This window comes from Andrographis paniculata, unplaced genomic scaffold, assembly GCF_009805555.1.
Source record: "Andrographis paniculata isolate CXL003 unplaced genomic scaffold, ASM980555v1 Contig38END, whole genome shotgun sequence".
Lineage (NCBI taxonomy): Eukaryota > Viridiplantae > Streptophyta > Magnoliopsida > Lamiales > Acanthaceae > Andrographis > Andrographis paniculata.
Window position 1 is genome coordinate 3177942 of NW_026137571.1, and position 15049 is coordinate 3192990.

A 15049-nucleotide genomic window follows, 5' to 3' on the forward strand; every position below is an offset into this window, starting at 1 on the left:
TACTTATTAAGACGGAGGTAGTATAATATTTTAAATTAATATTTTTTTTTATATAAAAAATATTTTATATTATGGTTTGAAAGAAAAATTTTATATATAGTTTATAGAAATTTTTTTAAATAATATAAAAATAATAAATATATATAATTTTTTACAATTTGTTTAGGAAAATAGGTTGGGCTTTTTTCATATAAAAAGAACACATTTTAAAAATCTTCAAAAAGTCGTCGAACCAAATACAACCAATTGAAAGTATCGAGCCCAATACGGCCCAACAAGGCAGCATTGACTGGGAGGCGCTCTTCCAGTTCGTGCCAGCCAAGTCGACAGATTCTCGGCGATCCCACGCTAATGGAGCTGCTGCAAGAGGATGGCGGCGGCGGCCTCACGAAGTTGGCAGCGGTTGCTTCGTGCATCGCGATGGCAGTGCTTTATGTTGGAATCCTGTATGCTCCCACACTGATACTTCGACTGCCGCCGCCGGATTCATTCAAATCGTTCATGATGCGACGTTTCGCCTGCGCCGCCATATCCTCCGTCGTCTCCCTTCTGTTTTGCTCCCTCATCCTTCCCGTAAGTTCGGAATATCGTTGTACGTTTTCTATTTTGTTCGATTCTTTTTTTTTTAAATTTGCACCTCAAGTTTTGTGAAAGCTTCGACGTGGTGCTTAAGCTCTATGTTTGTAAGTTCGATTTCTTGTAAATATGATAGAGATCGTATTTGTTGAATTAGGTAATGAGTTGTGTGATTGTGCTGGAAACTGACTTGACTTGATACATTCAAAATGAAACCGAACTGAATGGTGATTAAATTGAAGTAGCTATTATGTAATAAGGCTGGGCGTTGTATTCAAAATGATCAACCAGCAGCTTTCTTTATTCTCTGTGATCTCAAATCCTATTATGTGGCAGTAGTTCTTTAGTTACCCCACGATTTTTCCATGAGTGCGACGCGATGTACTTCTTTGAACGGCCAGATTGCATGCTGAAGCATTATCCTTTGGGCACTGTCTCAGATATAGTGTTTCTTGTTAATTGCTTGATTAATGAATTTCAAAACTTTTCTGGCGGCTAAAACAGGGTAATGGTTGATTGAACAAGTTTCGGATGAATACTACACTTGTATTCTCATGGCTAGTTAATAATCAATGAATATATTAACTTTTCTATTAAGGAAGCTAGCTACTGTTTACTACACCTGCTTAGTAAAGGCTTAATGCGTGTAGCGAGCTCAAGCCTCAATGGACAATTCACATCTCAATTTTTTATGATTGGTCATGTCTAACCATGGGGGAGTTTCCTTGAATTCTGTTACTTTTTTTTTTTTTCAGATGAACAGAGCAGAAGCATTAGATCTCTTTGGAGTTTACGGTGTCCGAATAGATCACATTGTGAGTGCACTATCTGAGGCACTACATGATCTTTTACACTGTACAATATATTTCCTAATGTTTTCTGTGTATTTAAATTTTATTAATAGTGGGAAGCAATGGTCTATCCTCTTTCATTGACGTCGTTGATGTATGCTGGTTCCTTTGTCCTGAGACTTTTGTCAATTATCCAAGAAAGCACCGAATGCTTGAATGATGATGGGAGTTTATATCTTGTATATGTAAAGAACACTTTCATGGATTTCATTGAGTGGTTAGTTTCAGTATCTTCAAGTGTGTCGGCTTGGCGAAACTATGTTGTGGTGAGTCATTTAGATGGTTTTCTTCTTTCTTCTCTTTATTAAACTGATATACAGCCGTTGCATATATTTATAGGCTTCAATTTTTTTCGGATGTTTCAGGGCCATTGATGTTTATTTGTAAACCACTTCTCTATTTTGGTTGTAAAAGGGTTTTCAGAAGTATCTATACCATGTTTCTCGGCATTTTGAACAGGCTCCACTTACTGAAGAGCTGGTATTCAGGGCTTGTATGATACCTTTGCTTCTCTGTGGAGGATTCAGTGCCTATACTGTTATACTTCTTTGTCCTATATTTTTCAGTTTAGGTATGTATCTTATATGAGCTCCTGTATTTTAATATTTAGAATCCAGTCTATACAGACATATGTGAATATCTAGATTGGTTCTTTCTAATGTAGAACATTGCTCTTAGCAGAAGCTTAGACATTTTATTATTTGAGTTCATTATCTTGCCTTATATCATTCCTACCATTTATTCAATTTCACTATCCATCTCCTGCCCCTAATCCAATTTCTCTCTCTCCCATCATTGGTATCTGATGACTGGAATAAGAATGTTTTCATTTGTTTGCTGAAGTTAATGAGATAGCGATGCTTGGTTTATTTTGCTGCAGCTCATTTGAATCACTTCTTTGAGGTCTATCTCCAGCAAAAAGGCAACCTTCTTAAAGCTTGTGCAATTATTGGTAGGTACATGTACCTTCTTTTCACAATGGAGAAATTGCTATAAAGTTATGGTTCAACTTCTCATTACTTCTAGGTTTTGTTTGTATGCTCAATCGCAATAGTTTCAGTTAATACATAATGTGATCTTAAGTAATAGCCCAAAGTTTCGCACAAGTGGGATCATTTTAAATAGGTAGGACAATTCGATTTCAATTTTCAGTAATTTGGGTCCTCTGGATGACTAATGATTTTCTTATTTTTGTATATTTTTGTTGTTTTGTGTGTGTAATTACAAGCATGGTTTTCATGGTCGAGTCACTCGGTAGCTGACCTGCACATCTTAGTTTCATGCATGTGCCTTTTCTTATTGTGTGGGCATTACTGTATGCCTGGGATGTGCTTGGCATGCTAATGGCATTCAGTGTCTACCTTTCACCTGGGTTACCTTTGGGTGCTTCTCTCATAGTACTTATGTACAAACCTCATCCGATTGCTATTGTGCGACTGGTCTTACCCTCCATCTGAGTTAGTCTACTAGTGACCCCAGTGTCTTAAACTGCTAACAATGTTTCTAGATGACTCGAGGCTCTTAAGGCATGGGATAAATAACCATTTTTACACAACAGCTACCTCATTCATAATACTTAAGGGTGTGTTTGTTTGGGGGATTGGATTTTAAATACACTATTCATCTAATTTTTTCTCCCAAAAACATCAAATTAAACACATATTTTTCATTTTATATATTATACTAAAAATCAATTTTACACTCAAAACATCACATCAACACCTATTTATATCACATTATACAACTATTCAAATTCAAAATTTTTACTATTCAAATCCAACTCAAAATCCAAACACCCCCCCCCCCCCCCAAACAAACACACCCTTAAGTAGAAACTGTTCTATTTCTTATTTGTGCTGTTATTCTCTATTATATTCTTCAATAGTCTCTTTCTGTTTTGACTTTCAGGCTCTTTTTCTCATAATTTTTCTTCTTTCTTCTAGATATATATATATATATATATATTCCTTCTAATGGCACAATTCTTCTTGCAATTCCCCCCCCTTATGAAACTGTTTGATTTTGTAATCTATTCATTTTTCTAGTGTTCTTCATTAATATAATTTTATAAAGTCTTGTTTTGAACTGTTATCTTTGAGGGTTCACTTGGTATGAAATTAGTTTGTCCATCTTCCGTGGCTTGCAATAACACTCTACTCCACAAATCCACTTTGCTCCTTGTGCCACTAGGATCAACTATGGATGCAAAATTCTTAATATCTTAATGGTCTTCACTCTTCAGGCTTCCAGCTAGGATACACAGTCATCTTTGGGGCATTTGCATCATTCCTTTTCATTCGTACTGGTCAGTAATCTTTACCCGTGAAAATTTCATGTAATTCAAACATAAGCATTTTTTTATTTTTTTCTATTTTTTGGTTTTATTATTGTCTTTCAATTCTACTTTTTTTTTTTTTTTTTTTTTTTTTTTTTTTTTTTACATTAGTACGTTTGAGGATTGTTAATTTCAGGTCACCTAGCATCACCGCTGATAGCTCATATATTCTGCAATTTCATGGGCTTGCCTGCAATATTTTCCCATCGATCTGGTATGTTAATTGATCTTTTCGTTGGGCAAACATTGATGCACCCCTCACTCAACCAAAAACATAAATGGAAAAGTGTAGTATGGGAGAAAGACATATTAGCTTTTATAAATATAACATTACATCTCTATATCTCATGTAAAAAAAAACTTAGCTGCATGATTAATTCTGGATGTATTAATGAAGTAGATAGATGTAAGCTGGAGTATTTTTCAGTAGCTGTAATTATTAGTTTATATCGTAGACTTGAATGCCGGATCTCGTGTCAAGTAGTCGTATTGAGTTGCATCTAGCAGGAGCATATCTATAGTGCATCCACTGCATTCCCATTTTAACGAATCAAATTTAATCGATGAATGAACCCGAAAATTGGTGTCTATTGACTACTGCATGCAAAATGCACTCGGGCACGCTGAGATCATTAGATTAGTTTTAGACTGTCAATATCGAGCTGCACTAGTATTAGCAGCATGAACTTGAGGATTTAGCTTCACATACAAAATCTTCCTGTTCATCTATCCGATTTCAGGGATGGTAAATGTGGCATCCATAATGGGGACGGTAGGGTTCTTGTGGATGCTTTATCCGCTGACGAGTCCACATTTGTACAACAGCAGAACAGACAATTGCAAGTGTTGGCACAGATATTGTGACTGGAGCTGGAGCAGCAGCAGCAGCAGCTAAGTTTCCAAAAGGTCAGCTTTGTTGCCACTCTAATAGTTATGTCATTCATAGTTGTAGAAAAGATAAGTTGAATGATTTATACTTTCCTCAGGCTTAAAATCAGACATCCATCCATTAGTAGATATTACATCATATTCGTATATATAGCTAGCTAGCTAGCTAGCTACCTGGTTTTGCAAATGATCTTTGTGTGGTGAGAAATGAAAAGGGTCTACAATATTTTCACTTTGCAGGGCTTTAAAATTATGAAACAGCATATATATATATATATATATATCTCTCAAGAATAGCTTATTACCTGATTTTATGAGTGTGCTTCTCACCCTATCAAATTTCTTTGTTTTTATTTGTCCAATTGTGTAATTCATACTTCATCTTTGTTCAAAATTGTAATTTACATGGTCAATTGTCTTTTTCACAGATTAAAGTTTTTGTCCGATTTAGTTGTGCTACCGTTGACCGAATTATTTTTGTGCTTAGTCCGTTTGACCGAATGGTTCCTCAAACATCCAATTTTTATTTTAATATTGTTCTTCTTTTATATTGTATACTTTTCTTTTAAAAGTATATTACAAATATAAGAAATATATCATGATATCATTTTGTAAGGAATGGAATTTTTAATAATATAGCAATAAAATCTTTTTAAAATAAATATAATATAAAAAAATATTTAAAAAAAAAATATTCTCTTCGTCAGCAAAATTTACTCACTTTTCTTTTTATACTCTTTGCTAAATTTACCTCATTACTAATTTTGGTAAAATCAATACATCAATATTTAACTATTATTTTCAATTTAATATTATTTACAACAAATTTCATTATCTTTATTACATTCTCACTCCTTATTTTTTAAATTTTTAATTTACTTTTCAAAGATATCTTCAACTATTTTTTTAATATATTTTTTTTTAATATCTGTGTCGGACCCAAATATTCTAATTTTTGTGGCCGAAGGAGTAAATTTTTGTAAGTGATAGATTGCATAGTTACCAAAAAAAATATATTTATATAATACATCATCTTTCTTTTGAGTCTAACACTTCCTTTTCATTTTTCTTCTTCAAAATATATTTATATAATTCTCTCTTTATTTTGTTATATGTATTATACTTTTCTTTTTTATTCATATATTTTTATTTTAAAAAGTAAATTATAAATACCAAAAATATATCTATATGCATATAATTTTGTATATTTTTTTTATAATACAAAATTTTCAGATTTTGAAAAAATTGAGAGTAAAAATATATTTTCTTATTAAAATGAAAAAATAGAAGAGTTTTTGAATTGGTTGATTACATAGCAACCTAAAATTATTTTTTTATGTATATATTATTTATATTTCAACATTATTAAAAATAATAATGAAAAAGAAAGATTAACAAGAAACAGTGAGATGAAATTGATTAATTTAGTCCACTATAAATTAAATCTAGAATAAATATGAGACATCCACAGTACATTGCATCAGGTTCTTCCTCTCACTCTCTTTCTTTTTTCTCCCCAGTATTTCTTTCTTTCATTCATTCTCTATTTTCTCCTTCTCCTTAGCCCTATCCCTATCCCTATTGTGTCTAATGAGAATTAAACTTGTAGTATTGTTTTTTTATCCTTTCTTCTTGATTGTATTCTGTAATGTCATTGTACAATAATGTTTATAAATCTTTTATTATTTCTAGGCTTATCGAAGAATCAATACTTGGTTTTGGATTAAAAAAAATAAATATGAGAGAGTTGGACAATAAACTTCTGGAGCCATCCAATCATTCACACTAGTCAATATCAAATGAATAATATACATAATAAATATAGAAGATCGTTCAATTAAATTAAATTAAATATCATATATATTAAAATAAAATAAAATATTGATGTAATAAATGTGTGATATTTAATTATGCACATATGTTAATTTTTGTACAATAAGTATCAATCACTAATGCAAAAATCTACTTAAAATGGAAGATATCGTATAAATATTATGTGTATAAATAGAGCCATAATAAATTTGACAGAAAAATAAATTAATCTCGTCAATAAAGGAAATATTTAAATTAATATCTTTTGAAAAAAAAATGATATAAAAATCTTGACGAAAAAGAAGGGGCACAAGCAAATCATTCAAGAATAAAAAAGAACATCCGATGAAAAATGAAGGATTATAAAAAAATTTTGTTAACCAATCAAGACGCACCACGTGGCACCATCCGCAAAGAAAATCAAGGCCACCCCTCCCCTATATATAGGAGACTTGGCCCATTCATTACACACCGAAGTTCATTTGAAGACTCGCGCAAAGGTAAGTCTCTCTAAACTCTCTGCAATGTTCTTCATTGTTATTCGTGTCCTTCGAAGCGTTCTTTGTTGAAAAGTATTGATTTGGACAAATGATCCAATATTGGTTGACGAATCGATGGAGTTAACGTTCTTTGTCGTATGCTCAAGTCGGATGAAGGATTAAAGCTCCCAAAGCCATTGAGGAATCCATCAAAGCCAAAGAAGAGCCTCCAAAGTTCCTTCCAAAGTTTCAAGATGTTCGTCGCGTTCTTCATCAAAAGCATCTACTCGGCCCTCTTCGATCCAAAAGTCAAAGGGACACGCCGCCAAAAGCGTTATGAAGCACCAAATCTACCTTCTCAAAGATCAAATTCCTCCAGATAATCCAAATGAGACATTAATCCAAAGTCGATGATCAAAATCGGTAACACGTAGACCAAAGCCCTCTAAAAGCCGGCAAAGCCAAACCGAAGACCAAATCCCTTCGGATCAAAGGAGCCATTCAAATCCAAGTTGAAAAATGAATCGACCTGGGAAGAGAATCAAAGGATCCAAATAGAGAATAAGACTCGCATATGTTTAAATTAAATGTAATCTATACAATTATAAAAATATAACACAATTTTTTTTTGTCTACAAATATTTTTTTTAAAAAGTATATATTTAAAGGAGAAAGCGCCGGTTAGAACCAAAACTGAATATTCAAAAGGTCGATTGACAATTCTGAAGAAAAAAACGAACCGAAACAAACTATGAGCAAAACCGTTTTCGGTCAATGTTACTCATCCTCTGTGGTTGATTTGGTCAATAATTTTTTGATCTAATTGAGGGCAATTTGATAGTGTTTCTTGTGTAAGTTGTATGTGAATTAATCTTTGTTTTTCATTAAAAGACCTAAATAATTGATTATTTATTTATTTATTTATTTTATTCAAAAAATTATTTAAGATTGTTGATGTCGATTTTTCAACAATAAAAGTAAAATTCGAAAATACTTCGAATTTGACAAAATAAATGTCTGAGATTAAAAATCCTTAGACACCGTACAATGCATAAGAAAAATAGAAAAAGAAATACTACAGACTGTAGAAGTAAAAGGGTGATCTCAAAAAGAAATTCACTGATTTTGAAGTCGATTGAAGATGGTTTCTTTAGGTCGTGAATAGACCTATTTAAAACCTATGTCAACTGCCACAACCAGGTCGTGCCTTCATATCCGCTCGCCGGTTGTAACTTCTTTCAACCGCCTTAGAACTGCTTTTCGTCCGACCTGCACATTTGCTGCTACGTCTCCTCTTGCCCGCCTTCCACTTGTCCGACCTCCGTATCGGCCGTCTCATCTTTCTTCGCCCGACTTTATCTTGTCCGACCTCCATGCCAACCGACCTAAACGTTTACTGTTGTCTTCATCTGTCTTCTCCTTGTCCGACCTCTGTATCCACCGGTCACCTAATTCACAATATCTCCCGATTCGAACCCATTTAAGACCCTACTACGATTGTCAGGCCCATTGGACTATACATCAGTCCAATTTATAGGCCCATTCTAAAAAACCCTACACATGGGTTTTTCCCACTCAACAACTTGCCTCCTCCCGCCCGACTCATAAGCGTCACTTCTCGGACTGTGTGAGATGTGACATTTAGGGGTTTGTAGCACAGTGCTATCATCACACTATTTTATGTCACATCGTGGGGTTTATGTAAAACCCTTCTCTCACCCTTCCATATTCACGCACTCAAAAATCCTGAAGCCCTTCTTTTCCTCTCCAGCAAATATCCTCCTCCAAAATCTATTCTCCTTCGTTCTCTGCATATCCTTCGCAAATGGCCAATCAATATGTTCATGCTCTTTCTTTCGATGGGACTAACCCATCGGTCCCCTTCGTAGCTTCGAAGGTTCTCACCCCCACCGTTCGCCCTTATTGTACCACCAACGAAGATGCCGATCGTATGAGATCTGTAATATCTCAAGTTTCTCTGATGGCTATAAACGATGCCGCTTTCAAACCAGAAAGGCTCTTGGACAGCATTAGGACTCACCTTACTAATCCCAAAGACGCCTATCGCAAATGGCACAAGAGGCTCCTTCCCCACTTCAAAGAACAATGGAAGAGGCAAGGTATTGACAAGGCCATTCTCCTTTCGACTCAGCCACCCCATCTCCATGACAAGGCCCTGTTAGCAATGGCGGCCTTCTGGCATTCCTAGATGGGAGTCTTATTTCTCCTTTCTGGCCCCATTGGCCCGATCCTCATGGACGTGGCCATCGTCGCCCATTTGCCCATAGTGGGTGACGACCCCGTTCTGGTTTATTTTGAGGGTCGGGAGCCCTCACCCGACCACGCTGGTTGGGTCCCCTCAAAGCTTGCTGAAAAGGAGAGAAGCTGTACCAGCTTTGTCACCAAATTCTCGGGTGAGGAGGGCACCCCCGTGTCTGAGCTGGAACACACAGCGTTTCTCTTTTTTTGGCTATCCAGGTACATTTTCTTTCCTTATACTTTTCATGTAGACTCAATAGTCATACATGTAGTTGAATTTCTTCTTTTTTCACAGATATATAATTCTTTCCCCTTCCAAACTCGTTCTTTCTTCCCAGGTCGATTTGGCTATTCATCTGGCCAGCGGCCATTTTTCTCTTTAGGAACCTTATTTTTGGCTAACCTTTTTGAGGGTTTATCCCAAGTAAGCACCCGCCTGACCGATACCAAGAAGGCGGACACAGTTGCTTCGGGACCATTTTGGTTCCTGGAGCTGTGGCTTCGCCTATATTTCCCGAACATATTTTTTGGCCGACTTCCTATTAGCCCGAACCCTCAGAGGTCAATAGGTTTTGCCTTAGCCCAATTAACCCCTAGTTCCTCTAATCTTCATCCATCTGACTCTGTCATCACCCAAATTTTGACCGAGGACCAAAGCAACTCCCGTCATTACATTTACAAAATTCTTGCCCAATATGCCACCGACCTTTTTTGGCTCTATCCTAACACTTCGTATCCCCACTATTATCCTGATCCTCTTCCCCATCCGACCTATCCTTTCTCATGGGATTCTGCTTTGAAACCCCGATCTCTATTTTCCAGCAAGAGGTCGGACAAGAAAAATCATAGATCCTTTTATACTTATAACTATCAACCCCAATTCTTGGCCCGACAGTTCGGTTGCTGTCAGGGTCTGCCGGGACCACTGGCCCGACCTCACCTTATACCTCAAAGCCCAGAAGGGCTGGTGATCCCCGAGCTTATCCCAACTTACCTTTCCCAACTCACCGACTACATTACCTCCAACTCTTACTTACCTTTCCGCCTTAAAACTTCGTCGGCTGAGGCCTTCCCGACCTGGTGGTCAACTACTTGGTCTCTAATTGCTCCTCTAACCGACCAATTGGTCGGAAAACTCCTCCCGCCCCCAGCATTAGCGCTGGGTTCTCCCCGACTAGTCTCTGCTCCTAGAAGGAAAAGATTGGCGCCTGCCGAAGGCGGATTTGGAGTGAAAAAGAAAAAACAGAAGGTCGCCCCCGCCATCAACAGGCAGGCAATCGAAGAGTACCTGACGTCTCTGCCAGTAGACACAAGTGGGCTGCCAAAATACTTGAGAGAGCAATTTGGTAAATTCTTAGCTTTTCAAGTGTTTCCTTTTCTAAATATGTGTCCTTTTTTCACTTGAATCATTTCTATTTCAGAGACCCCTTCGCCACCACTAACTACTGCTCCGACCATTTCTCAACCGACTGCAGCCCAGCCGACCGACCCTCAGCCGACCGCTACTCAACTGACCGACCCTCAACCGACCGCGGCTCAACCGTCCATTACTCTGACTTCTTCTCAGCCAACCGCGGTCCCGACCGCAAACCAACCGACCGCTGCGTCACCCGACATACCCATCGAACGACTGCCCACTCAACCGGTCGGTCCCCCAGCAAACCTCCCGACCACTGGGCGACCGACCACCACCCAACCGATCCTTCTGCAGGTCGAGGTAAAATATTTCCTAACACCTTCTAAGGGAATACTTATTCAACTTTACCACTAATTTTAATCATTCTTTCTAAAGGTGAACTCAAGTCCTTCATCAGTTGCTCCTCAGCCGATCCCCATCGTTGCAAAGGGGGAACTGCCAATGATCCGTCGGTCGGAGGAGTCGATGGGGAGGCAGACTTCTCCTCCAATTTCGCCTTCACCTGCTCTTCAACCATCGCAGGTAACTGCCAATATATTTCCACATAACTCTTTTATAAATTTCTAACTCATGTATGACTTTCAACTAGGAACTTGGTGCGGTCGTGGCGGTGCCTGATCAAATTGTTGCCTTACCTGACCAGGTCGCAGAACTACCCAACCCAGTGGTGGCACCGCCCGACCATGCCGCTGCGCTGCCCTTACAGCCAGCCGCCCAGCCTGTGGGCGAGGGACCTCCTGCTGCTCCTCAACCAGTCCAACCGATCCCTCCGCCCCATGACATAGAGGAGATCTCTTCCTCGAAGTCTGGCGAAGCATCAGTAAATTTTGCCCCAAGGGGTTCGGTTAGTATTCTTTCTCATTTACTTTTTGACTTTTATCCCTTCTCCCTTGCTTAATATTCTCTTTTCAGGGTATGGAGCTGGCCGTAGCCCACCATCTGCAACCAGCAGACGAGTCGGTCGCTGGCCTGACGACTCGTCATGGTATTCCCATGGCGTTTCGGATGATGGCCCCTTCTGAGGCGACGACCGTTCTCAATTAGGTAAGTTTTAACCCTGTATTTATCTTGACTAGTTCAGTTGGTTCCTCTGTACTCTAACACCTTCGTTTCAGGCTGCCCATGAGATGAACGTCCTGGCCCGAGTCAATCTTCCGACTCCCGCGCAACTTATCATAGCACGCTGCGCCATCCTGTCTTTTGCCGACTTGAGTCCACCCGACCTCGAGGCTTTGATTCAAGTCGCGATAGACTTGTTGGTACAGCCCTCACTGGAGTCGAAAGCTCCCCCCGTCCTTGATCTGATGATGGCAAGGATCACAGAACTTCAAGCCGAACTGCCTCTGATCCGACCTCCATCCTCCGAGGCCACGTCATCTCAACCAATCACTGAACTAGCTAGCCTCGAAGCATCTCTAAAGAAGGTCAATGAAGACCTTGATCTTGCCAATACTACGCTGGACGAACTCCAACAAGCGCGACAAACACTGGCAGCTGAGATCTCCCAAAAGACAGAAGAGCTCAGAAACCTTCAAGAACAATTGGAGTCCCTGAATAATAGCATCCATGAAGGGAGTCGCATGGTGGAGGAACATTGCCAAACCCAAATGAGTCTCTGCGATTAACTCCAAACAAGCATATGAATGAGACTCGTTAGGGGGCACCAAGAGGCCTACCAGCGTCGGCAGGCCACTCGGTCGGAGCTGAAATGGACCGACCTCCGAACCGCCCTTAAGGCCCTGCTTTCTCTTTAACTTGATGTAATATGTTTATAACTTCTGGACTTAGTCTATATATGCATCCTACTTTTCAGAACACAGAACCATGTTTTTTGCACTCTTACTAAGTCAGGAATTAAACACCACAACACATATATATACTCTATATCTCTCACTGCAAATATCATCAGCATGCACCACATTACACTCAAAATGGTTTCTTCCAACTGGAAAGGTTCTCTGAAACCTTTCCTTGTGGGTAAACACCCCATAGGTCATCATGTTGAGGACATGATACAGGTGCTAAAAAAACTAGACTTTAAATTCAAATTCTCTGGTGGAGGTAGAAAAACCATACATCGTACGATCTATCTAATGGAACGTGTATCCACCAGTTATGAACCCTTTACTGATATTCACACTCGCATATTTGATCTTGATCATAATCTCGATATGATAAACCATCATGTTCTGGCCATTCTTCCTGACCTCAGTTGGAACAATATTTTTCACCAGCAAAGATCAACACTTTCCAGGCTGCGCGTACTTGTCAAACGGGAAAGCCAATCTTTACAGGATATGAAAAGTCGCACTGAACAAGACCTTAAAAAAATGCAAGACCAATGGGATCGTTATCGTCTCAATCTGGACGATCTCTTGGACGAGGAACCTGAAATGGTTTATGAGAGTTTGGATAAAACCTCTTAACCAAAAGACAACCACGTTTGTGTCACCCTTTCGGATGATGAATAAAAACCCCTTCCTATGGGTTCGAACCCTTGAAAGGTTCCTAGATCTCTTGTAATAAGAATTAATGATGATGTTTTGAAAAGACAGGAAAATACCTTTTCAAATACTTAGCATTAATATTCTCATGTACCAACTTACCTTCCTGATTCACAATAATAAAATCTCCGTTACCAATTACTTTGTGAATGATGAAAGGATCTTCCCAATTGGGGGACCATTTCCCTAACTGATCCACCTTCTTATACGTAGGCAGAATTGTTTTCCACACCAAATCTCCTTCTGCAAAGATTTTTGGGGACACTCTTTTTCCATAATATTTTGCTATAATCTCATTTTGTCTAACCACTCGATCCAGAGCATTCAATCGATCAGTGTCTACTTCCTCAAATCGTTGCCACATTCCTTGTATATATGCCTCGTCATTATTCACTGTTGTATTAGTCACTCTGGGTGAAGACACAACAAACTCGTCAGGAAGTACAACATCTTGCCCGAACGTTAATTGGTAAGGGGAGAATCCAGTAGAAGTATTCCTACTATTTCGGTGGGCCCATAATGCCTGAGGCAGCACTGTGTGCCATTTCCTTGGATTTTCCTCCACCATTTTTCGGATGATGCCGATGACGATTTTAATTGCCGCTTCGGCCAACCCATTAGCTTGTGGGTAATAAGGCGAAGAATGATGCAATTTGATGTTGAATTCGGCCAAAAATTCAATAAATTTTTCCCCGGTAAACATCAAACCCTGATCAGTTGTAAGGGTGTGGGGAATCCTAAATCTATAAATAATGTGATTAAGTACGAACTCAATCACTTCTTTCTGCGTCGTATTCTTCAAAGGGACTGCCTCTACCCATTTGGTGAAGTAATCAGTTGCCACCAGGATGAATGAGTGTTGCTTTGAAGAAGCCGGATGAATTTTCCCTATTACATCCAACGCCCAGGCCTTGAATGGCCACAACTTAATCATCATCTGGAGTTCCACTGTTGGCAAATGGTTTAACGGGCCATGCCTCTGGCACTCCTGACATCCTTTAGCAAATTTGATACAATCGTCGAATATTTTTGGCCAATAGAACCCCATACGATGAATAGCCCATCGCATGTTCAATCCTACTCTGTGTGCTCCACAAATTCCACCATGAACTTATTCCATTACTTTGATGGATTCTTCTGGTCCCAAACACCTTAATAATACTCCTTCGAATAAGTTGAAAGCATAATGCTTTCAATCGAACGTCCACAGGAGTCAAAAAGTTTGGTGCTTCTAAATAGACCATAATTTATGTTCTCCAATCGGTATTCGTATTAATGTTACCAAAAATTATTTGTTGATATGCATTCTGAGCCAAATGATCTGCTTGTCGATTCTCAATTCTCGGTACATGTTCAATAACTACCTCCATAATTCCGTATAATAGGCGATATACCAAATCTCGATATTGACGCAGATGATGATAATTACAAGCATACCGTTTTAACACCTGATTGATGACCAATTGAGAATCTCCACAAATCATAACCGCCTGCGTTCCTTTAGCTACGAGTACCTCCAGACCCAAAATTAGCGCTTCGTATTCTACAGAGTTATGAGTCACTTCTTCCATTTTAAGTTGCAGATTGATTTTCCGGGCTCCGGGTCCTTCTAATATAACTCCTGCTCTTGACCTCCCTTTTGAGCGAGAACCGTCAAAAAATATTTTCTAGGGACTAGTACCTATATATGATACCATTTTATTTTTTGTCGGTTCGTTGTTCGTGAATTCAGCCAGTAAATCGGCCACTACCTGCCCTTTCATTGCCTTGATAGGTCGATGTCGTAACGCAAAGAGAGCCAATCTGATTGCCCAATTCATTAACCTTCCATACATGGTTGGTCTGTGCATAATTAATCTGATCAGATCCACTTTGGAAACCACTTCAGTTTCTCTTGGCAGAACGTAATGCTCTAATCGAGTACATGC

At 38.6% G+C, this 15049-nt stretch overlaps 2 protein-coding genes across 3 annotated transcripts; both read left to right on the forward strand.

Moving 5' to 3' along the window:
* The first annotated feature begins 295 nt into the window (after positions 1-295).
* Positions 296-4937, forward strand: LOC127251128 (CAAX prenyl protease 2). Of its 2 annotated transcripts, none has more exons than XM_051274723.1 (8): positions 296-573; positions 1332-1391; positions 1481-1693; positions 1887-1998; positions 2308-2383; positions 3670-3732; positions 3899-3976; positions 4503-4937. In XM_051274723.1, exons 1-8 carry the CDS (start codon positions 352-354, stop codon positions 4624-4626), a joined length of 948 nt encoding a protein of 315 aa, XP_051130680.1. In that variant the 5' UTR covers positions 296-351; the 3' UTR covers positions 4627-4937. The 2 variants fall into 2 exon arrangements, with proteins under 2 accessions (XP_051130680.1, XP_051130679.1); XM_051274722.1 differs by having other exon boundaries at positions 2308-2379; positions 3874-3976.
* Positions 4938-11060: 6123 nt separating this feature from the next.
* Positions 11061-12431, forward strand: LOC127251071 (actin-binding protein wsp1-like). Its single transcript, XM_051274631.1, has 4 exons — positions 11061-11139; positions 11207-11461; positions 11530-11661; positions 11733-12431. The coding sequence occupies exons 1-3, from the start codon at positions 11083-11085 to the stop codon at positions 11659-11661; spliced, it is 444 nt and encodes a 147-aa protein (XP_051130588.1). The 5' UTR covers positions 11061-11082; the 3' UTR covers positions 11733-12431.
* The last annotated feature ends 2618 nt before the right edge of the window (positions 12432-15049 follow it).